Genomic DNA, 25,128 nt, shown 5'->3' with positions numbered 1-25,128 from the left:
AACAACAAAATGTACACCTTTTAACAATCTAATCCAATGCAAAAGCCGTAATAAAAACATAACTTTAAAATAAGCAACTTATATCAAATAAAGTAATATTCAATAATACATTAGAATAGTACAGAATAATATTAAATACAAGCAAATAAAAATTAAACAGAAATTCACTATTAACAATTACAATAAGTTCTAAACTATAATCAATAATAATAACAGCCAGTCACAGTGGATAAAATAACACAATACAAATTGGGAAGCAAAGATGCACAACTTAGAGAATTATTATTATTATTATTATTATTATTATTTTAATATCCCTGAACCATAGCTGCCAAGTTTTCCCTTTTCTCGCGAGGAAGCCTATTCAGCATAAGGGAAAATCCCTTAAAAAAAGGGATAACTTGGCAGCTATGCTGAACTCCTCTCCTCCCAACTGTTTCTTGTGTTCCTAAAGTCATGGTCTAGAAAAGGCTCCTAGGCCTGGAGGGTGGGGCAAGACAGGTGGGGAAAGCCATTGCCTGATGGACAGCAGGAAGTCCCTCCCCTCACAGTCCTTCCTCTGACACAATTCCCTTATGAAGACTCCTAGGCCTGGAGGGTGGGGCAAGGCAGGTGGGGAAAGCCATTGCCTGATGGACAGCAGGAAGTCCCTCCCCTCACAGTCCTTCCTCTAGACACAGTTCCATTATGAAGACTCCTAGGCCTGGAGGGTGGGGCAAGGCAGGTGGGGAAAGCCATTGCCTGATGGACAGCAGGAAGTCCCTCCCCTCACAGTCCTTCCTCTAGACACAGTTCCCTTATGAAGACTCCTAGGCCTGGAGGGTGGGGCAAGGCAGGTGGGGAAAGCCATTGCCTGATGGACAGCAGGAAGTCCCTCCCCTCACAGTCCTTCCTCTGACACAGTTCCCTTATGAAGACTCCTAGGCCTGGAGCGTGGGGCAAGGCAGGTGGGGAAAGCCATTGCCTGATGGACAGCAGGAAGTCCCTCCCCTCACAGTCCTTCCTCTGACACAGTTCCCTTATGAAGACTCCTAGGCCTGGAGGGTGGGGCAAGGCAGGTGGGGAAAGCCATTGCCTGATGGACAGCAGCTAGTCTCTCTCCCCTCACCATTTCCAGCATCGGAAAAGACCACATGCTTGGTAAGTTGAAAAATGTTTGTCTTACAAACTCCAAAGGTCAGATTCACGTGCCTCAGGAAAGTTGCACAAGCAAATAAAACTTGGCTTAGTTACAAGGTGGTGAAAGTTATAGGAACTCAAGCGCAGCTGGTGAGAGTCATCAGCTCAATCCTCTTCACATGGTGAATTTCTCAGGTAGAGTGGAGGATACAATAGCTTTGGTTACCTATTGCCTCCCGAGGGAAAGGGAAGTGACACTTTGGACTTAACAATAAACTGGTTGGTTTAAAAATGCAAGTTAAAGTTTCCACTCTCTTCCTCACAGCCATACCAGAGAGGGGGAAGGTTGTTGGGGGCTGAGAAGTCCTGGCATTTTAAGGAAAAAGGCAGGGAACTGGCTTTGTTTTTTTCATATGGAAGAGTATTCAGACTTGTATTTTCTCTTCCCCACCCCCCACCCCCCATGCATATGGTAATCGTTCCAGTGGAATAACTGTCTAACTGCAGTATTAGAAGTATTTCAATTTAGGTCCTTCCCAGAAGGTAAGAAAATGATTCCTCATTTCATAACATGCCCTGCAGCAATTTGTTACAAATGTGCCTGTTTTTGTTTAAGATGCCATTTGCTTGGAAATGCTTGAAAATCAGTAGCATCAGAGGAAGTGTACAGTATATCTCATGCCTCTGCAAGCAGTTATGAAAGGATATGACAAAATTGCATGATTTCTAATTTACAGTGAATGAATAAAAGAAGCAGAGCATTTCCCCCTGAAATGTTCAGGTGATGTTGAAAAAGTCAAAGGGAAAGAAATGCCTCACCAAACCCATGCAAATTTATAAAGCAGTTTCTCTTTAGAGGTGTCTATAATACTTCAGTTGTGGATGAAGCTGAACTCTCACATTAGAGACTTCTATCAAGTAATCCTGCCTACATACTAAATTTGGCATTTCAATGCCTGCGAGGGTGAGGGAACCTGAACACATTTTTGTTTACTGGACATTATGGGGGAGAGCAAGGAGAAAGATGTGCTATTGGATTGGCCACCTTCCACTAAATTACATTTTTGACATGGTAGAATCACCACCAAGTGTTTCGTGCTGGGCATCATTTTCATGTGGTAAATAAATCCCATGGATTGGCTGTGCTTTCAGAATAAATGTTTGTTGAGGGCAAATGGCTCTTCATCATGCAAATTTTAACACACTGTTCAGAATGCAAGATCTGGCCTGTAGAAGAACTTGTGTTCCATTTGTTTCCTTTTTGTGTGTGTGCACGGAGAGCAAAGGTATTGTTATAGATTTATAGGCTCTAGAATTTAATTAAGATTTATGGGTGTCAAAGCTAATTTCCTTGGAGGAACTAACCAGACTCAAGTGTGCATTTGGGCTAGTAAGGTGTGTGATAGGACCACTGATAAGCCTCTGTTATTAGCACATATAACAGCTAATTAAATAGGCACACTTCCTGGGTTGTGCATTGGACTTTGTAATCCTAGCCAGATCAACAAGTGTTGATGAGTCAGGCAAACTTCTTTGTGAGGTGACCACCTGGAAGGATTAACCTTTAGGAGTTCAAAGGAAATAGGTATTAGAATGCAAATACTGTATTTAAAAAAATGAATCCTTCCTCCCTCTGTACATAAAGGGGCTTAGGGTTTTTTTAAAGGTGTTTTTATTGAATATTCTTGGGTTACAAAAGTACATACATTCTCTGTTTACAGATCAGAAAGCCCTTTCCACAGATCAGTTATATTTGATGTGAGACTTTAATGTTGTAGTCGGTAGAAGGTTGGGGGAGAAGAGAGGTGGGGAGGGAGAGTGTGGGAAAAAGAGGGGGATTAGTAAACTTTCATTCTCTTACATAATGTCTGTTCAAGGTTTTTGTGTCAGTGTCACGTGGGTAGGTTCTCTTTCTATTCATTTATTAGTTTTCATTGGTGGTGAGAGAGAATGGGAGCCCAGGGCCTGGTTAGTTGCCTTCAGTTGGCTGCAGTGAGTTTTGGGTGGCAAAACTCCGGGGAAGGGAAATGGCTTTGTTTGCATATGCGAGGGTAGGGGTTGTTGGGTCAAGTTATCCACATTGATTTGTGTGCTGTCAGTGGGTTCTCATTGATGTCTTGTTGGGCTGCATGTAATAAAGGAAGGTGTGGTGAATTATGTAACCAGGAAGCAGAGAGGAGCAGCTGAGATGAGATGTGCCCTGCAGAGCATGAGAGGCTGCGGAAAAAAGGATGTTGATGCTGTTACTATGAAGTAAGCTAGCACATTTTGGGGTGCTGTGCTGTGAACTTCCTCCATTGTAGGCTCCAGTTTGTATATAAAGCCATATATCATAATGACACTATAGTCCCCATTGTGCCTATTTTTCCAACTCCTGGGTGAGCGCCTGGAATTTTTGAAGTCTTGTGCACTGCTCGGCGGAGATTGGGGTGGCATGTAACAGTATATTGGGGAAAACTTCCCCAACATCTTGAAACTGTCTGAACTGGATCTCATCACTAACCACTTTTTCATATACAGTGGTACCTTGGTTGTCAAACTTAATGTGTCTGTTCAACTCCTGGAACCGTTTGAAAACCATGGTGCGGCTTCCGATTGGCTGCAGGAGCTTCCTGCACTCAATCGGAAGCCACATCAGACATTTGTCTTCCGAAAAACGTTTGCAAACAGGAACACTCACTTCTAGGTTTGCAACATTCAGGAGCCGATTTGTTCGGGAGCCAAGCCGTTCGAAAACCAAGGTACCACTTTACAGTGTACAGTGGTACCTCCGGTTATGAACTTAATTCATTCCGGAGGTTCGTTCTGAACCCAAAACCGTTCTTAACCTGATGTGCCCTTTCGCTAATGGGGCCTCCCGCTGCCGCCGCACCGCCAACGCACGACTTCTGCTCACATCCCGGGGCAAAGTTCACAACCAGGAGCATCTACTTCAGATATCTGAATAAGTGTGCATGCACACGAAAGCTCATACCAACACCAGTCAGGGGTCCCAGACATGTGTGAATGGGTATGTGCCCAAACTAAGATGTTGTTTAAGTGTTTGCTGCAGGCAACATCAGTGTGCATTCAGCAGCTGGTTTTGCTGCATAAAACATAGAGCCCCCCTGAAAGGACAGAGAATGCTTAGAATTGTGTTGCAGAGGACACCGGCTAATCTTCAGTGTAGCAAATTGAGCTCTGTTCATTTCAATTCCTACTAGAGCTTTATAGCTGAATTTCCAGAGGGATTGTAATCCCTAGCCTGGTACGCCACCTGCAAACACTTTTGCAGTAATGATGCAAAGCCTTCTGTGCTGCCCCTCTCCTGTTGTGCGAACATGAGGAGGAGTTCAGCATCACACTCTTCCTAGCCTCCTGTTAGTGCAAGCTTTAAAAGAGAGAAAGGTTATGCCAAGAGGAAAATGTGACATCAGTGGTGTCACACATGCAACATCAGGCTTTATGTACTCCTCCAGGCTATAGCTCTGAAAGGCTAGCTATGGCATCTGTCTCCAAGTCCCCTGCATTGGGTGTTGCACCCAATTACATGAATGCCGAATAGTGGTTCATAGTATTCCTCCCCACTGTGTCTCTTAATGGGAATCCTCTTAGGGCTGGTGTGAATTATGTCAGGGTCTAAGAATGCAGAATACAAGGAGAACAAGCTTTGCTGTATGCGAAAGAAATTTTTGTTTGGGCTACAAAGCTCCCTAAGCAGATTTGTACAATTCAGTATCTCAATCAGAACTACCTCACAGGGTTGTTGTGAAGCTAAAATACTGCTCTGAATGCCTTGAAAGAAGAAACTAAAATAAATATGGGGAAGGTTAAAAGGAGGGATAATAGAACTGTTAGTGGATGCCCTGATCCAAAGTAATATTCGTATAAATAGTGAGCTTGGTATTATAATGTAAAGACTTGCATTAAGGACTCCATCTCAACGTTTTGAATGGCTCTTCAGGCAAATAAATGCCTCCTAAAGCAGTTTGCAAACTATTTAGCAACCAATACACAATTGAAATATAATATGGAAACCATTTATAATATCCATTTCCTTCAAAGCGCTATTAAAGTCCAGCATAAAACATACAACAATAATAACCCGACGTGATATTTCAGAGTCAGGTCACAGTACCATTTTCTACAGTCATGCCCAACCACTAAAGGCCATGGTTTATTTTAATTTGTTTTTCAAATGGTATCTGTTTTAGCACTGTACTGAAAAGGAAAGTTAAATAATTATTTTAAATGAATTTAGCAATAAAAAATAAGTGCTATATAAATTATTCATATTAATCTCTGCTGTACCTATAGGTTTTTCTTACATTATCAAACAACGCTGGTGGTGCTGTGTAATTAGAATTACATCAGCAATTTTCCTTTGCGTGTGTGTGTGTTTTAAGATAAGTGAGGGAAACCTCTTGCAAGTATGCTATTTGAATGTGAGGGACAGAAGGAACATAAATTAAAGGCAGCAAGAACGAATGTGGCTTATCCTGAAAAACAGGCAATTGGACACATCTTCAAGTGAGAAGAAAGCTCGCTGTTTACCCAGCAGCTTTATAATAGAATGCATGTATTGTCTCTTCCAGCACAAAAGCCTATCAAGCCACTGACCTTGACTCTCAGCTACATTATGCATATAGTAGCTCCCCAAGACATTTCAGTTTCTTCTCTGATGCTGCTAAATATTGGAAATAGACTTCAAGGTAACCTCTCATTTGCAGCCCCCATCCATGCTTCTGATTGACTACATGGCAAAACAGATAGTGAGAAGCTGTTCTGATTTCATGCAAGCCTGTTAGATAAATGTAGGGTGCTTAATTTCACATGCTTGACGCAAAGAAGGCAATTAATTGCCTTGCTCACTCTTGAAATGCAAAATCTCTGCATTCAGCCAGGTATGCCCTGTGTCCCACAGAGCTCTACACACATTGCAAATCGCATGATGAGCTCTGATGGTGAACTTACGGTATTTGTCACAATCACCAGCACTTTAGCAGTAACAAGTGTTTGCTTCCACAGCCCTCCTAATCAACTTCATTAATGTGTAACCCTGAAATTTTGGATGCCCTACAAACCGATGCCAAAGTTTTGTGACCAAAAGCTCAAGATTATACATTAATGAAGCTACAAATGAACACTGGCTTAAGATAGACCTCAAACCTCTTTGGTGAGAACTTTGGCCCTAAACCTGGAGTATGCTTGTATATTACAGCCACTCTTCTCAAGGTTTGCAGAGGTACACACTTGCATGCAAATTACTTAATCGCTTAGTGCTTGATGATGCACAGAGGAATGTGTGTGCTGACACCACCATAAAGCACTGTATAGGAGATGATAATGAACATTCTGTTTATTCTGGGGTAGTTGATCTTGCTTCCCTATCTGCTTGCTGTGACTAGCCACCTAGCCATGGTTGTCACCAGCCCATTGGTACAGCCACTGCTGCTTCTACCCAACCAACCAATTTGCAAGGCATTATTGGCACAGCTGCCTGGAGCGTGACTATGCCACTGCTGCTTTGCTGCAGCCGAATGCTGGAGAAAGGGGGAAGAGGAGGAGGAGGAGGAGGAGGAGGAGGAGGAGGAGGAGGAGGAGGAGGAGGAGGAGGATGGTCCATCACCCACAGGCAGCACCATGTCTTGTACAGGCACTGGTAGTGATCTGAACTGAATGTAGAAAGATTTGAACGTGGGGCCTTATGCATACAGCTCCTAACCATCTGTGATAGCTCATTTGCGCATGCAGATCATCCCTTGATACTACACTCATCCAACAGTGGCCATGCATCTTGCGGCCTGCCCCTTTTTCTTTTCAGATCTAAGGGATGTCCCCATCAATTGCAGCTCTTCTGGTTTTATATTTTGATTTAGAGGCCTCTAGCAAAATTCCTCTCTCCTCTTGCTGTCTCTGCTGTGCTTTTTAAAATGACAACATTGACATATAAGCTTGAAAGAAACTACTGTTTCAAATTATCAATAATCCCAATGCAGATCACTTATCTTTGTGAGATGTGACTGTAATTCCTTTCCGGTGCACTGGAGCAGAGACAATGTGCCCATGCTGATGAAGTCTCTGTTTACAGTGTAATGTTGAATCAATGGTTCCTGCTGCCTGGTAAGTAGAAGGTGTTGCCTAATCGTGGAGCCAGTCTATTAGATGCAGGCTGAAGTATTCAGAAGAGAAAATTGATCATGGGGAGAAAACAGTTGCTCTATCAAGGCTGGCCCAGCCATGCAGTAGGCTGAACCTAAGTAGCACCAGGAGAGGAGGAGTTGAAAATAGCAGGAGTCAGGAAAGGAGTCTGAAAAGTCTTGGACCTAGTGGGGCATTTGTGCTCTGCTGCAATCACTGGAAGCTATCATTTTTGATCCGCTTCAGGCAACAAAATATACTGAGCAGGGAAATGGGGCTGCTGTGTGACTTCTTCTGGGCACATTTACATTTCCCTGACCCTTTCTCCCAGAGAGCCAAGAGGGCAGGAAGACCTGGTCACCACAAGTTGGGTACTTGATGTGTTTCTTCTACAACATTATGGGTGGCCTTGATGTGCTCAGTTGTATTAAACTCAATTTTTCTGTTTGTGCCTGCAGAATGTAGTTGGGCGGGAAGGAGGAGCAGGAGAGGATTGGTTACTGGATCGTATGATGTGGCAAGGCAGGGACTCTCACAGCAAGTAGTCTGGCACACTGTTGCTAATGGCATGTGCTGCAGAGATGAGCCAGGAGATCCAGCAAGCAAAACCAGTTCCACTCTGACATTGCTCAGAAGTGCTAAAGCTATTCCACTCTGTGTGTGTGTGTGTGTGTGTGTGTGTGTGTGTGTGTGTGTGTGTGTTAAAAAACCTGCGGACAGTAGACAGGTGACAAACTCATGACCAAGCAGAGAGAACGCCATGAAATTCTGAAACACATACACATGGGTTTCCAGGACAAATTTTTAAACAGGACCGGAAATCTTGATGTTAGGAAAGGATCATAGCTTCGCAAGGAAGCGGCTTTCATTTGAAATGTATGTATGTTTGTTTGTTTGTTTGTTTGTTTGGCTGCCTGCCTGCATCTCTGAGCCTCTCACATGCTCCCTTTGTCCAAGGCACTTTATTAGTCCCGGTAGGTTCTTATCTGAGATCAGCCACTGGGATGTATACAGGGCAATGATACAATTGAATTGGTATCACACACCAGACCCAAAGAAATGCTCCATATGTTAGCAGCAGGTAGTGCCTGCGGGCAGTTTCTTCAAATTTGCTAGATTTAAAAAACAAGAGAGTTGAGGCTGCATAAATGACAAGCATCATCCTTAACCCTTGATGGAATGAGTCAAGACTGAAAAATCTGCATTGTGCCTGGCATCCTTGCCTAAATTCAGATTCTGCGTTTTAGCATTAGGATTCAGGACTAGGGGCTCTGCTCACGTCACATCCCCAGGGTATACATTTGTGCCAATCCTATTTGCAAACATGTCTGAGCAGTGTCTGCAAGAATAAGTTTGGAAGTCTTGCTGAAAATATTTGAAAATGTAGTGTCAGCTGTTAGTTGAGGGCCAGTTCCCATTATCACTTGGCAAGCGGAGAAATATGGGTCCAGAAGTCACTGGATCCAGGCTGAGCTGAGCATGTGGCGAAGGAAGCAGGCGATGTCTTTGCTGAATACTCAAATCACACGCACCCCACGGTGGTTGTAGTATTCATCCACCCACTCTTGGCAACAACTAACATGGGTTAGATTCATGAGCTGCATGTGTAATAAAGCAGTCAGAGAATTGCTTAATCGGATTGTAAGAGCGGTCCACCAATTTCCAAGGGAAGCTCAACAACTCTCTTCTTGTGCCAATTTGGTTGTATGAATGGTATCCCTCAGAAACCCACAGTCAGACAGGGCTTCCAGGAGCGGTGCTGCAATAGGCACCAGCCTGAAGTCGCCCTCCATGTCCTTTTTTTGTTTCCCCATCATCTGGGGATTTGCTCACAGTAGTTGCTGCCGCTATTTTTAATGTTCTTATCTCTGCCTGTTTTAATACCTGAGCACCTGGGTGTGATATAGAAATGTTATAATTTGACAGGCCTTTCTCCTCTAGCTCGAGCTGATGAAAGACAATTTTAAACTCCGGCTTCAGTCATTTGATCTGATTTGCAGCAAAGGGATGTGATTTCAATACCAAACAAACTCTGCAGCCTGCCCAGATTAGGTGGCAGGGCCTATGAGGCTCCTCCCCAATTCTGTGTTGTGCTGGCAGCCTTGCATCAAAGGTGGCCTGACTCTAGATCACAAGGTCATTGTGGTGCAATGGTTAAAGTGTTGGTCTAAACCAGGCATCCCCAAACTGCGGCCCTCCAGATGTTTTGGCCTATAACTCCCATTATCCCTAACAGGACCAGTGGTCAGGGAAGATGGGAATTGTAGTCCAAAACATCTGGAGGGCTAAAGTTTGGGGATGCCTGGTCTAAACTCTAAAGGGGAGAGCAAATGGCTACGAGTCACGATGGCTATGTGCTACATCCATTATGAGAGACAGTACGTCTCTGAATCCTAGATGCTGGGGATCTGGAAGAGGAGAGTGCTATTGTGCTCATTTCTTGATTGCGGGCTTCCCGTGGGCATTTGGTTGGCTATTGTGGGAACAAATATTCTGAATTAGATGGGTCTTTAGCAGACTCCAGGGGGGCTCTTCTAATATTATTATGGAGAGACCCAGGTTTAAATCCGCACTTTAGCCATGGGTCTGGCTGGGTGACCTTGACCCAGTCACTACCTCAACCTGATAACTGAGGGAAGAATATGTACACTGCTGCGAGTTCATTGGGGAAAGAGTGGGATATAAATCAATGTGATAGATAGGTTTTCTTTCTCCCCGCACTCTCTGCTTCCATAAGATGTGAGATGATCAGCTCTAGATTTGTACTACACTGTGCCGTGATGGAGGGGGGGCCGGATGTTCTGTGATTTGTCTGGATTAAGACCCTCCCACATGCACACACATGCCTCAAGATGAAGCAGCTGACTCAACAATTCTGTGTTGAAATCTTGTGGGTGATGAGCACTGTTGAGGTCTTGAAAGGGTTGCAGGAACATTTTGTCTTTTTCTCTTGTTCTTTCTATACTATATTTGGGGGGGGGGGGTTTTGCAGTATTGGGTGTGTGTTTGCAGTGAGCAAACCTTTTGCGGCTGGAATCCAACCACCAAAACCTCAGTCTCAGGTCCTCCTGTTGACAGCTTGTGCTTTTGATCAGCAACTCAGTAGCCCCTGTCCAAATCTTGTGAGCCAGAGGAGACTCGGGGCAGGACGTGTGGCAATGTAACGGAAGAGTTCCTCTTGAGTTACATCAGCACAAGCAACTGTAGGTTTTTTCCCCTATCCAGCCATATGATAGATAGCAGTGTGGTGGTGAATTGGTTGCTGCATGACTCCAACTGCCTCACAGTTCATTTGATCTTTATGGGTTCAATGATTCTCAGTTGCAGTAGCCTTATACGGAGCCAGGCAATTGACTCACCTAGCCCAGTATGGTATCTATTCTTGGCTAGGTCTGAGAGAGAGGTCTTTCTCAGTGGACTTGGAGGTACTAGAGGTAGAATCTAGGACATTCTGCATGCAAAGCATGTGCTCTGCCACTGAGCTACAGCCACCCCAGAAGATTGCTGGTACAAAGCAACCATTGCTAAGCAGGTGTTCTCTTTGTATATATTGGAATCTTGGCATGGCTTCAGACGCACAATCATTTGGTGTAAGGCTGTCAGGAGATGCTGAGGCTAGAACTTGGAACCTTCCAACATGTGATCTGCTGCCACACCTGGGAGGTGCTCATCCTATAGGTGTAGAAGAAGAGACACGGTTGATGCAAAGGACCCAGTCTGATGCTCTCCAGATACAGAACTACGACTCCCATCAGCAACCTCAGTCAGCATTGGCAATAGTGAAGGATGGTGGAATTTGTGGTTCAAAATACTTGGAGGGCACCAGCTTGGAGAAGGCTGCAAAATACTATGGTTAGCTTTCTCAGAAGTGTGGGATCATCCCCCTAATCCCACCAGATGCTGCATCTGCAGGCAAAGGCCATTCTCCAACACATATGGGTGATGTGATTAAGCCCATGGCCATGATTGCACTCTGTGTTGATGTGTGGCCATGATTTTTCTCCAACAACCCAAGGAGAGCTGTAATCATTCAGATTTAAAAATAACTCTGATGCTGAGATGACAAATTACAGGGCACCTTAATAGAAAAATTACACCACGTTTTTATTGAAAACACCTAAGGGCTCGCTTTGGATATAATCATGGTCATTATCACTGTAATTAAGAGCAATAATATTTTAATAATGAATTTTCAAAAATGAGTAATGAAGGACCCATTTGTCTAACCAAGCATTAAAAATGAGGGAAGGCAGGTATGGCTGGTGCCAGTTCCCCGAAATGGGGATACAATGAAGCTAGGAGTTGGGAGAGGGAAAGAGAAGGAGGGTAAAGGCTCTTTTGGGATGGGGGTTAGAACCAGCAAACTCCGCAAGAGGGTGATTGGCAACTGGAAGGAGAACCTTCAATATGCCCTTCAAACTGGTCTGCCAGTTTGCTAGAGTTTAATATGCTAGAGTATATAAAAGAACATTGCCCTAATTGGAACAAAAAACTTCAATTAAGCATTATTGCTCTGCCTTGAGTGTTTATTACTGTACTGTAGTGTGAATTTAAAAAAAAAATGCAATCTGGTTGGTTTGCCTCTATGTTTCCAATGGCACAGACTCCAAGATGAGATGGAGGTGATCATTGGAAAGGAGCCTAGGGGAGTGGGTGTTGATGAAGGTGGGATTTCTCTCTGCTTCGGTCAAGCAGTTAAAGAAACATGGGTCTGAGCTGCACTCAGTGCATTTTCCGTAGATTAGAGAGCAGGGGTTGCGAAACTGATGCCCACAAATGCACAGATGCTGGCAAAACCTTTTGCTGGCACCTACAGGGTTCTTCCACACCACTGAAATTAGGCTTGAAAGGAGCATTTTGATGTGGTCAATAGAACAGGTTGTAGTGTGTGCTTGGTGCATGTGTCATTTCTCCAGTTTGCAAATGTACCCACAGGCCAAAAAGTGTTGGGCAAGAGCAAGGCCCAGGCAAGAAGAAAGCAGAAAAGCAGCTGGCCCCCTAGTTGGACTCAGCAGACAAATGCATTTGTTCATGTCTGTGTTTGCAATGGAGCCAACGGAATAGAGAAATGAGCAGCCCGTGGCTTGTTCACCTACATTTACAGTTACATAACGAGATGCCTGTCTTCTTAGCATCAGTTGGGTGAAGGAGCAAGCATTCTGTATCAGCACACTCTGCCTTCATTAATAATTGCAATGGACACGGAAGAAACAAAGCCCTGGGTTCCTTGTTTGCAGCTTGGCTGGTGTCAGTTTGAATTACTTCTCAGTTCAAGACTGGGTGATGTGATGGGTGTGCCCGAACTTACTGCACGCCGAGCGCTCTTTCGTTCTTCTTATGGCTCAGTTTCGATGGAAGTCTTCTTTCTCCCTGTGTTGCAGAAAAACCACGGATGAACAGCATCCTCACCTCTGCCACTGAGCCCTATGATCTGTCCTTCTCCAGGTCTTTCCAGAACCTCTCCCACCTCCCACCATCTTACGAGTCTGCAATCAAGACTAACCCAAGTAAATATTCTTCCCTGAAGAGATTAAGTAGGTGTCTGCTCATTTCATTCTCTTGCACTGTGCATGGTTAGGCTGAAAGCCCCCCCCCCAGGTCCTCCCCTCTTGCTGTAAGAATCTTTGGCTGAAGTGAGCTTGCTCTTTCACACCAGGGTCCAGGATAATCTGCACAGATACCACCTCAGCAGCCTCTTTCCTAGGCTGTTTTTTTATTGACCAAGCATATGCTTAGTGTCCCTCCCTGTTAAAGCCCACCCAGCTTCCCATTCATTTTTTAAATTGAAGAATAAGAACAGTGCAGTTTAGCCCTTGACATGCCCCTTCCCTGAATAGATCCCTGCTATTTTTAGATCTTCCTGTGTACTCTGGGGCAGGTCACTGCATCCAAAATTGTGAACTAAATACCCTGGTCCAAACAGTACCAATTGATTTGTTCCCTGCATTAGGGACATTGGATTGGCATGCGGCCTTAACCAAAGTATTGCCACTTCAATAATTTTGGGCAGATTTTGGGAGCAGGATATGAAGTGTGGTATACCCTACTCCCCAAGCCCTTACAATGTACCTGTCATTTTCTTTTTTCTTCTGTGACAATTCACAAATTTCTCAGTGGAAGTGAAGCTGCGGCACACCAAGAGCAGCTATAGGGAGAAGAGTTCAATTGCCAAGGCAGTTGAGTTGAGTAACTCAGCCTATCTTCTTACACTGTGCTCAGAGTCACTATGAAGTGGGGGGGGGATGCTTCTGTCACCCAGTTGCCTGGATGACAGAGGCAGACTGTCCTAGCTTCTAGCACTATGAATTGGCTCAGCGTCCAAAGAGTCTCCCATGTTGCATAGGCCAGGGGTGGGGGGATATGTGGCCCTCTAGGTCTGGAGGGCCAAAGGTGCACCATAGTTGCAGCTCTCCATATTTTTCAGCTGTGTCTTGCAAGTTACTGCACAGGAAGTTGTGACATTTGCTCAATTGCCCAGGCAATGTGTGGGGCCAGCTGTGGGCTAGGAAGCTGTAGCACAGCATGGAATCCCCACATTGTTTGGAAACACAAGGATGCCTTTCTGTCTCCCTTTTCCTGGCACAATGAATGAACTTGGCCCATTTTTTTTAGTCCACTCTTCCCGCCCACCCCAAATATCAGTATAGCAGGTTCAGCTTTACAGCCTGTAAATGAGACTGCAAAGTTGGGGCTTACGTTTCAGCTCAGCCCTGTTTCTCACTGAGGCCACCAAGTATCCCGCACAGCATCTTAGTCTGTTATTAATGCTTTGACCTTATCACTGATAACGCTGTTTATGCTCTCTCGGGTATTCAATAATTTATCCAATGTGAAGGCTTCAGAATAGGTGCCTGCTCCCACTGTTATTTTTCCAGTCAGTACTCTCCTTGACCCATATGTTTTTGGAGCACAGCATTGTAACTCTTTGTTGTGTATACTGCTCAGCAGAAAACACTTTAAGCTTTAATAGCAAAAACAGACAAGTAGAAGTCCCACTGGATATATCCATTACTGGTCTATACCATTTCAGACTGCAGGTAGGGGATTAAATGTTTTATTCTATGCATAAAATACTTGTTGTATAACTAGCATGTCCAGGAGATTATTCTAGGCAAGCATTTCCTCCGACGTGACAATTTTGCATTACTTTATGTTGACATCCCACCTGTGGTCTGATTGGTACAGCCCCTGCAAGAGATACATCACAGGAGGCTTCTGCTCATCCCTTTAACTCTAGCAGTCTGATGGTCACTACAAGATCCCCTTGGACTAACTGTGCTTTCCAAAGTAAGTGAAACCTTGTAAAGGGTGATAAGAGTGAGGTGCTGCAAGTGTGAGCTATAACTGGACTAGGTTAAAACAGAAATCTAAATTATGTATGTCTATGTGTTTTTGAAGAAGTTGTCTTTAGCAGGGGTTATTGTTTCCATGTTACGTGTTTTTATATTGTAAACAACCCTCATAGGGCTGTAGGGCTAAGGGTCCCCTTAAAAGAACTACAATTCCCAGAGTTCCCTGTTGATTGTTAAACCGCTCTGGAAATTATAGCTATGGGAAGGGACTGATCAGCACCCTTAACTGTCTACAGTTCCCAGAATTCTTTGGGGAAATCAAAAACTGTTTAAAGTGGTGCTTTAAATGTATTGGCGTGTATGTGGTCCCAGTAATTGATGCCTGAACTGACATATGAAAGACTGTGTGTGCACATACCATAAGCAAGCTATATGTTCAGAAATTAGGAGGATGGGAAGCTGAATTTCACTCTGCTGGAATTGTACGGGAAGTGGCTTAAGTTGATAGGTAGGGATTTTGTAGAATGATTCAGAGAAATTCATGTTAGCTGAATGTATATACTGTATAGGAATGATCATGAGTAGAGTCATTCTCAGAACTGGAAATTGAATGCATTTTGAAGATATACTGATGCAAGATGGGTGGCGGAGGTAAATGCATTTTGTTGGGGTGCTGACTAGGGTGGCCTATTTATTTTCCCCCACCAAAAAACCATTTAGTTCTAAAACAGGACAGATTTTGGGGCACTGTGGGTTCATGATTCCTCCATATCATCTCAAAAACTCCACCCACAAAAAATGCAGTTTATATTTTTGCATCGGTTACTATTGAAAAGCAATGAGCATAACAGCACCATAGAAAAAATAACTGTTTATTATAAAAAATATGCATCAGACTCACATTAATATAATAGATTTACATTATGACAAAAGAAAATGACTGCACTTTCTGTGTGTTTGCCTAAGTCACAGGGACAGAAAGTGAGAGACAGCTTAACAATAAAGCAGTGAATGTTAATGCCAACATAGTCACATCAACAGCGAATCAATGAGACAGAAGTTAAAGTGAAAACACATTTCAGCAGCACCCAGTGAGCAGATCAAACGTGATGATTAAATAGTGTTAGAACAAATATTGTCCTTTTAAAAAAAGAAAAAATGGTATTGGGGAAATCCACAGTGTGTTGCTGCAAGCAAGACCGCTTTGCAAAAAGCTCAGACAAGTCAATTATTGGCGAGTTTGATGCTTGTTCCACTTGTAGCGAATTCTGTCACATCCCTCCTTCCATAGTTTAGTGCTGCAACGCAGCCTGGGAGGGGACAGATTCTATCACCAATACAGTTGAAATTAAGCACCAGTGAGCACATGAAATATTTCACAGGGAATCTAACTGTCTTCTGCAGCTTTTTTGTCTTAGCAGTTTAAATAGTTTTTGTAATAGCATATTATAAATCAGGGATGGGGAACATGTGCCACTCTGGACCTCTCTCAATCACCTCCCTGGCCATTGGCCCTGAGGGGATCCAACAGCAACTGGAAGGCCCCAGGTTCCTCATCCCTATTAGAAGTGGCAATTAATAAAATAAAGATGTGGGAGAAGTGCTGGTCTCCACTCCACTCTAAGGGGTGTTACTGTGATTTGTAAAAAATAATAATCCTCCATATGCAAAATTGTATACAGTGGTGCTTCGCTAGACGAATGCCCTGTTAGACGAATTTTCCGCTATACGAATAGGTTTTGCGATCGGAGGTTGCCTCGCAAGACGACAAGGTTTTCTATGGCCGCCGCTTCGTCTTACGAAGCGTGGCCATAAAAACCTCCGATCAGAAAACCTACAGGGCATTCCTCTAGCGAAAGGGGAACGAGCTGCAGCACAGGAAGAAGGCAAAGGAAGATCAGCTGAAAGGCGCTGACAGCTGTCACCGCCTCTCAGCTGATCTTCCTTTGCCTTCTTCCTGCCCTGCAGCTCGTTCCCCTTTGTGTTCCGCTGGTCTCTGCTGGTGAGGGGCAACCGGCAGAGACCAGGGGAACACAAAGGCTGTAGCACGGGAAGAAGGGGAGGATCCTCCGCTCCCCCCCCCCACCGCCCGACACTGCGGGGATGGGACGAGGCTGGAGAAGCCTCGTCCGATCCCGGGCAGTGTGTCGGGGGGGGGAAGCTGAGGATCCTCAGCTTCCCCCCCCCCGCCCAACATGGGCTTGCTAGGCGCCATTGGAACAGCGGCTAGCAAGCCTGCTTTTGCGGGGGGGCAGCGAAACACCCCCGCATCAGCTCCGGGTGAAGCGCGCCGATGCGGGGGCGGTTTTGCCGGCTGCCTTCCCCTTGCCAAGGGGAACGCAGCCGGCAAAACACCTGCGGGCAGGGGGAGGGAAGAACGGAGGATCCGATGGTCCTCCCGCTGCCCGACAGATCCGGCAACCCTGGGATCTGTGCTTTTTGTGATGGGGGGCAGAGGAACGAACGGGAAGGGCTGCTTTCTCCCCGTTCATTCCTCTCCCCTCACCGCAGACAGCAAGGAGAGCTGTGGGGCTGTTGCCGCCTGTCTCCCTGCCTTCCAGGGAGCCAAGCGAGCAAGCGCCGCCTCCAGTCCCCGGAGCCCATAGGAACACATTAATTAACTTTTAATACGTTCCTATGGGAAACGGTGCCTCGCAAGACAAAGTTTTCGTTGGACGAATTGACCGTCGGAATGAATTAATTTCGTCTAGCGAGGCACCACTGTATTCCACAAATGGAGTAGCCATTGATGTTTCACATGATGGCAGCACTCTAGATTACTGCCTGCATTGCACATTTACCATATCAACATACCTTTTTTTAAATAAATAAAAAATGCCTTCCACCCTTGCTTGACACTTTGCAAACGCCTTAACCTTATCTTTCCCATCTCCTTCCTCCACACAGCTGACAAGGAAGCTGAGGAGTATTACTCCAGAAAGAGGCACCTCCCAGACTTGGCGGCCAGGGGGACCCTCCCTCTCAACGTCATCCAGCTCTCCTCCCAGAAACAGACCACTCAGAGGGAGCGGCCGCGCCGTGTGATGCGGGCCATGTCCCAGGACCGAGTGCTGTCCCCAGAGAGGATCATGCCGGAGGAGTTCAGCATGTCTTACGAGCGGATCCTCTCTGACGAACAGCTGCTATCCACTGAGCGCCTCCACTCCCAAGACCCGCTGCTGTCTCCAGAGCACTCGGGTTTCGGAGAGCAGTCCATGTCGCGGGCTTTGTCGCACTCAGACGTCTTTGTTTCGACGCCTGTCATGGATCGCTATCGGATGACTAAGATGCACTCCCATCCCAGTGCCTCAAATAACTTGTACAACACCTTGAGTATGAACCAAACGTCTGCCAAGCGCCAGGCCTTTGCCTCCCGGCGGCACAACACAGTGGAGCAGCTACACTATATCCCAGGGCACCACCACCATTACCGCACAGCCAGCAAGACAGAGGTGACTGTTTGATCAGAGACACTGTGCATTGTAGATAATCCATCTATGGACCGGGGTGGCTTCAGTGCCCTACACTGCAGTGGCCTTATGGCCAAGATAACCTCTAACTCTATGTCTGAAAAGACAGACTCTTCCGACAGTCCTGTCTGTGTTGTTTTGGAAATTCATCTACATGTTATTGACATAAAGAGGAAAAAACAAAACCTGAACAGGGAGAGGTGATGCAGGTAAGGTGTCCTGACGTGCCCAGTTTCTGTCAAGGAAAGCCATTCAGATTATGGCTCCCTTCAAGGGCTTGCCTGCAGCTACTCTCTAGGGTTGCCAGGCTAGGACAAAATTGGCGTAATACGGCCAAATTGACAAACCTTCCAATCCAGCGTAATGGGATTCGGTTGTGATCCTAGTGCTTGACAGAGGTTTAGTTTTACCAGGACTGTCAGCTGCAGTCATGACTGAGGCCAGTTCCAGCCAAGGTCCATTCTGTAAGACAGAAAGTAAAAACTCCAGTCCACCTAAGCATGGTTCTTCCAGGTCATTGGGCAAATTCCAGTGGTAAGCACTGTTACCCAACTCCTAGACTGAGTGACAATGCCTGCCACGGTTGGAAAACCGCATTGTTTTACAGGTAACTGTAGAACAGAACTACTCCAGTGCCTATAAGATTGCCAACCTCCAGGGTGGTAGGAGGTGGATTTGTTTATAAGCACAATTCTGCTGATAGGTGTTTGCCAGCCCCCCACCTCCTCTTCCATCCATCCTCATATGTAAATTCCCAATATGTAAATATTTTTTTTAAAAAAGAAATGGGACAGAATTGCTTCTCTTTGCAATAAGAGGCACCAACAATAAGTTGCAAGAGATGTGGAATAGCTGCAGCCTGATTGTCATGCCATGAAAAGTTGATCACAGCTCAATCTATGCTTGGCTTCTTGCCAGCCTGCAGCTTTCAGCTACCCCTGGGAAATCTTCAAAAAGGCTAGTTATTTTACAGGATTTCTTAGAAAGATAGTTTTCCAAAGCTTTTTTCTTTTCAGCCCTCCTGCCCAATAACATTTTTTGGGCTGCCAATCTTGCTGCATCCTAATCTCATCCTGCAGGTGCTTGTTCCTCTTGTATACTAATTAGGCACATTGTACAGTGATAATTAGACACTGGGTGTCTGTAAATTCTTTCCAAGAAATATTTATAGGTCCAACTTTAGTTGGAATTTGAATATTTGGAACAGGTGTAAATTCTAATCTCCCTGCCTGGTCCTGACCTCCGTTCCAACAGCTACATGCAGTGGCTGAGCCTGTGTAAAAACCATGGACTATTGGCTCATTCCACTGTGTACTTGCATCCCCATGCTACAAGGTCTTGCTCCAGTTCTGCACAATGAGATGTAGAGCCCCTGCATTAAATAGGACCCCACAGAGCTAAACAGTCTAAATATGTGCATTGAACAAAAGTTCTTGACATCAGTGGCCTTCACTGGGCAGCCTCATGAATTTCCCTTCATGAGCTTTTATTTTCTCTGCATTTTTCCAGAGAGGCACGCATTGGAAAAGTGATATCCTGTCCCTTTTTACCAATCAAGTTTAGTGTACAGCACCAGCCAAAAGCAACCGCAGAGCTGCTTTTCATTGGTGTGTTGTGTTCGTAGGCCACAGATCAGAGCCATAAGAAACACTATACTTTGCTTAACAGAAACTGGGCTGAGAAGGGAAGAAGGCAAAGGCCACGATCCATCGTTGCTTATGTTCTATTCCTGAGCAACAGGCATACACTCTGAAGTGTTTGTCACAAGCTGCAATGCACACAGGTATGGTCACACAGTAGTGGGAAAGGGAGAGGCAGTTTTCTCAATAATTTACACCGAGCATAGTCATCTTCAAACAATCTCTGGTGCCCAACATAGCTGCCAAGTTATCCCTTTTTTACAGGGATTTTCCCTTATGCTGAATAGGCTTCCTCGCGAGAAAAGCGAAAACTTGGCAGCTATGGTGCCCAACCATATGAACAATAAAAAGCTGTTGACCTATTAAAGGGTCTGCTACAGAACCTCTCTGGAAACAAAAGTCTTGGTGACATCTTGAATATGATATGTCAAATATATAAGGTGTATCATTCTGATTTGCCATGATGTAAACCAATGGACCATTGGTTACCTGGGTGAAGCAGGCATCAGAGAGGAGGAAGGATACAGTCCCAAGCAATGAAATGCTACAGGTAGACAAGACAGGCCTAGTTATGAGAGCCCAGGGGCACATAAAGCATTACTGAGGGGGACTCTGTTTCCCAAAGGTTGCTACAAATATATCTGGCCATCTGTACATTTCCCACTAGAATGGCGTTCTGTTGTCCAATATTGTATGGCTCATTTTCAGGCCACTTCTTGGCCTGTTCTACTGAAATAATAATCTGCAAAGCACTATTGGCCTTCTCATTTCCTGCCTGTTGGACCTTCTTTATACAGTATGCAAGCACTCTGGTTGCTGCCGGAAACTGCAGCTGTGTGACCATGAATCCACTCTGTTGCCGCAATGTTATGGGAATCGCATCGCCTCAAACGCTGCAGAAGTGCCCTTTTGTGTGTGGCGCAACCATGCTGCCTGCATACTTTGCAAAGCAGGCCTTGGCCTCCCAGCAGCTCATATACCCTACTGAGCTCACCAGTACATCCTTCTGTACAAGTCCTCTGAAGAAAATGCAGAGCCAAAAGTGTTACCCCTAAGTCAGTCATCCCCGAACTTGGCCCTCCAGATGTTTTGGGACTACAATTCCCATCATCCCTGGGTCCTGTTGGAGGGCCAAGTTTGGGGATGCCTGCCCAAAGTGAAATCTCCATGGAGTCACATCTGCCTGCAATTTGGCTTGATGTGTTCAGAGAGGTGTTACAGGATAGGTGGACGAGGGAAGTGAGTGGTTCTGATTACCAGTACTTTCTCTCCTTAACTGTGCTCTGAAGTTAGATGTTTCAGCTAGCATCTAGTATCAGAGCCACTTACATCTGGATGTAAGGCCTCCTAATATCAAGCCCATCAAAACAAGTGATTGCTCCCATGCTGCTTGTGAGAAGTGTAGATAAGCCAAGTGTCCTTCAAGTTCTGAGAATACCAAATCTTCAACATATTGCTTAACCTCCCCCCCCCCATTTATATCCCTGCCTTTCCACGGAAGAGGGTAAAACCCACCGCCACACGAGCAGAAGTCAGCCTCTCCTTCCCCTGCACTCTCCCCAAAATCAGCTTCAGCTGAAGCCAGGAATCAAACTACACATGAAATCCTTTTCAGTTGACTTCAGAAGCATGTAGGATCATACTGCAAAGGGCACTCCTTCAAGTACTCTGGGCTCAGTCCATTGAGGGCTTTCAAGATAATAAGAACCACACTTTGAATTTAGGCAAGAAATGAGTCACTACTTACTGCCATTGAAACAGGACCCACATGTTCAATTCAACATTTTGCATCCATTCAAGTTTTCCCAGGGTATCGCCAAGTAGTAGCAGGTGTAGCTGTAGGTTTAATACAAATATTATCAGTTACCTGAATTTAACATCCTAACTCCAAGACAATGTGTGGTATTGAACTTTTTTTTTTTTTTTACAACTGTTATGGAGTGGCCATCTTCCTCTTCCATATGTTTTCTTCCTCCTGAGATTGTGAAGGCTCAGTTCCTGCTTAGGTTGAACCCAAGGACTACTCAGTGATTTCAGGGAGAAGGAAAGGCAGCCCTGACTTAATCCAGTGCTGCAGCAGGACAACCAAGACTTGCAATGCAGGTGTGATATCTGAGCTTTTAGCTTGGTGGGAAATACAATAATAAGCCACATGAACATGCTTCCTCTAAGCAGAGGTCTCCATCATCACATCTCACCGGTTCAATTTCTTCTGCCTAACACAGAGCCATCTGCTTAGCCTTCTCATTTCAGGAGTAATTCCCCTACTCTGATAAGAGCAACTTAGTCTTTGAGGACTTCTCAGAAAGGGTTTTTGTTTTTTTAAACCTGCGAATTTCCAGAAAACATTCAGGTAAGGGTTGCTTTATGGATGGTTGGTTCCAAAGGCAACAGATCCAGCAGGAAATCCCCCCAAATATACATACCCATATGACTGGAGTGTGAACCTCTCACACAATGAGAAAGAGTGGGGGTGAAGTGGGGTGTATCCCAGCTCCTTGCTACCACTGTTGTTGTTGCCATGCTCCCTAAGGTGGAAGGATAGAGCTCACATAGACTCCCCAATCAAGTTAGAACTAAATTGCATGGGGAGCGTACATGAATAGGACAGTTTACCAGTGGAGACATTTGCCTTCAACTTATGGAGGGCAATGAGAACGTGGATTAGTGATAAGGGAGCCATTTGGTTCTATTTGCATTTAAAGGTGAACCAACCTAATTCACACTTTCTGAAACAATATATGAACCAAAACATAGCCAACCTTAGAAATTCAGTTCTCTGCATTTTGCAATGCAGTTGTCCAGCCAAGTAATGTATACAGAAATTCATACCTTGGAGGGATGTGCATAAAAAGACATGTATGGGTGAAGCTGCTTTGCAAAAATGTGTACATTAAGGGAAATGGCATACAAACACATGCATATTAAAATGGGGAAAATCAGAAACACTTGCCCTTCCCAACAGTGACAGAAGACAAAGCTAGAGCATTCATCCCCATCATCTCTCTCATGCAAGTCTACTCATATGGGGAACTAGAATGAATATTTTTTATTCGTTTACTTGACAGAATTTTATATACTGCCTGATTATTAAAACAAAAACATCCAAATGTTTTACACACACAAAAAACACCACCAGGGCTCTCAAAAACGATATATGCAGCCGGAGGTGGGGTTTGGGAGAGATTTGTAGTTAAAGGCAAACCAATTTTAATTGAAATGTCTGTGCAGCTGAGTGAGCAGCTGCAGTGCAGATTTCAAAGGCACCTCTGGCTGCATGGACAGTTCTTTCCCCAAAATGAGTCAGCCTCTTTTTTTTGTTTGTTTGTTTGTTGCTTCACCTATGTTCAGCAACATGTGCACACATGACAGGGAACCAGAGCCAAATACAGCTCCCTGCAAAGTATCCTTGTATAACATGTTTGCTGCTTTCAATTTTCACATTTTAAGGTGTGCCCTTCCGTTTTTAGTTTTTATTTAGCCTTTTTATCACATTGACCTTCCAACAAAATTTTCCAGGATGGCTAACACGAAATCAATAGCTTATGTGTACACAAACAGCAAGCCCTGGCGCAGGCCCCATCCACACTTTCATTTCCCCCATGATTTCAAGTCACAAGTCTGAGAGGTTTCTTTCCCAAGGAAAACCTACTGTTTACTGCTAAATCGAAACAAACGCCAATCCAGAACCCGATCAAAATTTCTTCCAATTCAGCAGCAAATGGAAAGTTTTCCCAGGGAAAGCGGTAAGGCAAAAAAAACAAAAACAAAAAACAGCAACACCTCTCTTACCTGTGACTTGCAAGTGTAGATTGTCCTACAGCTGCCTTGGTTGGTCCTCCTGTGATTATAGCATCCCCTGTAGGTCAGTTCTTGCACAGCCCAAACCGCATTACAGTCTGCTGGGTTGGGTTCAAATATATAACAAGACTGGAAAGAATGAGAAAGAGTTAAAGATGAACTCATAAAATTGTGCAATCCTCAGAACAAATAGACAGAAGGAAGTCTGTGATACAGAAAACAATTTTAATGCATGCACAGGAAATGTCATTTCCTAAATGAAGCAATCTTGGGCTAATATAGCTAAACAGCTCCCCACCCCCGTGTGTATGTTTTAGGGTTCCTTTCTGGTTTTCAAAAGTGTTGCAAATGCCGCTTTTGCTTACCACTTCTGGACAACGTGCACAATGCAGCCCATAAGCCACCCAGCTGACAGCCTACATAAATCAACTGTTGAGCAGCCAAATCCTCCTTCTGGGGTTCTTCTGGGGTTTTGTTTGGAGGGCAAAGAGAGTATGAACGCAAGAGGTGCCCCAGAGTGGTGAAAGAACCCGCCCAGCTTCTTTACAGAATCTCTTGCCTTGAGATACAAGCCCCTTAACACACTTCAAATTCTCATTTCTTCCCATGGTCAAATGTTAAATCGAATGTTAATCACAGGCTGAAGTGAGCTGAAAGCAAAGGGAGAAAAGCCCTGGAATAATTAGCCCTCCGATTCTAGTTCATCTTGGTATAAGTGACAATGTGCAAACATTATCATCTTTGGCAATGCAGAGGTGGGTGCCATGCAGTGACATGGCCTTGAAGTTGTGAGCAAAAGAGTGTGGTTAAAATACCCAGTGGCAGGGAAACCTTGGAGCCTTCAGGTGTTGCTGGGCTACAACTCCCATCATCCCTGACCCTTATAGCTGCACTGGCTGGGCCTGATGAGAGTTGGTCCATAAATACCTGGGGAGAAGGAGGACCCCATCCCTGCCCTATGGTTTCCTATTCAGCAAACAGTGATTGTTGATTCACAGCAACTAACGATATCAGTCATCCTGGCCTGGCCTGACTGTATGGAACGCACATTTCACACAATAAACCATCTCTTGGATGCTGAGGAAAGTTAACAAAGATAACAGCTCTAACTCTATGACTTGTTAGCCAGCTTGAGATTTCTTAGCAGACCTCCACTGGAACCATCTCAATTCCCTGTGTTAATTTTTCACAAGGGTTAAAACTTCAAAAACTAATGTAATGCTTTCCCAGAAACATCTCAGCAATAACTCTGGATTGGCTCAGTTCTCAAATAATAGCTACCTGTATGTTGTGTGTTTACTGCTTATCAACAGGATGGTTCAGCATCATCTCTGAGGTGTCTTCACTGAGTTGTTGAGGCAGCAGGTGGAATCAGTTCCAAACATTATACTTCATCTGCCAAAGGCCTGTGAGAATGAAAGGAGACAGACATATTCTGTTCTTATTATATTTATGTAAATCTGGGGAAGGGGGGGGACGGCTAAAAAGTCCATTATCTCATTAGTTAGCAAAAATGGCATTTGGTGTCTCTTTTGTGACCTTTCATGATTTGTGGAAGTTCTCACCAATGGTGTAGAACTGCGCCTTACTGTTGCTCTAACCACATGCTTTGCAGTCGCTTCTTCAAGCCTTCATTCCATAAGCTGACAACAAGGAATCCTTTAGCAAGAGTTAACTCTTCTCCAA

The 25,128-nt window shown here is 44.7% G+C and overlaps 1 protein-coding gene and 1 long non-coding RNA gene across 7 annotated transcripts; one reads left to right on the top strand and one right to left on the bottom strand.

The window, feature by feature from the left end:
• Positions 1-920: 920 nt before the first annotated feature.
• On the top strand, positions 921-18,277 carry SHISA6 (shisa family member 6). 6 transcript variants are annotated; one of them, XM_035104719.2, is made up of 4 exons: positions 921-1,140; positions 12,621-12,773; positions 14,425-14,526; positions 17,439-18,277. In XM_035104719.2, exons 1-4 carry the CDS (start codon positions 1,134-1,136, stop codon positions 17,993-17,995), a joined length of 819 nt encoding a protein of 272 aa, XP_034960610.1. In that variant the 5' UTR covers positions 921-1,133; the 3' UTR covers positions 17,996-18,277. The 6 variants fall into 6 exon arrangements, with proteins under 6 accessions (XP_034960610.1, XP_034960611.1, XP_034960612.1 ...); XM_035104720.2 differs by lacking the exon at positions 921-1,140 and adding an exon at positions 1,184-2,704; XM_035104721.2 differs by lacking the exon at positions 921-1,140 and adding an exon at positions 1,185-1,662.
• Positions 18,278-18,400: 123 nt separating this feature from the next.
• On the bottom strand, positions 18,401-24,874 carry LOC132591741 (uncharacterized). The gene is made up of 4 exons (XR_009557173.1): positions 24,724-24,874; positions 23,434-23,571; positions 21,389-21,477; positions 18,401-18,463 (listed from the first exon to the last, which is right to left on the bottom strand). It is a non-coding gene; the product is annotated as an uncharacterized LOC132591741 (long non-coding RNA).
• Positions 24,875-25,128: the final 254 nt, after the last annotated feature.

This window comes from Zootoca vivipara, chromosome 2 (genome assembly GCF_963506605.1).
Source record: "Zootoca vivipara chromosome 2, rZooViv1.1, whole genome shotgun sequence".
Lineage (NCBI taxonomy): Eukaryota > Metazoa > Chordata > Lepidosauria > Squamata > Lacertidae > Zootoca > Zootoca vivipara.
Note: the sequence above shows the minus strand (reverse complement) of the source record. Positions and strands in the feature narration are given on the sequence as shown.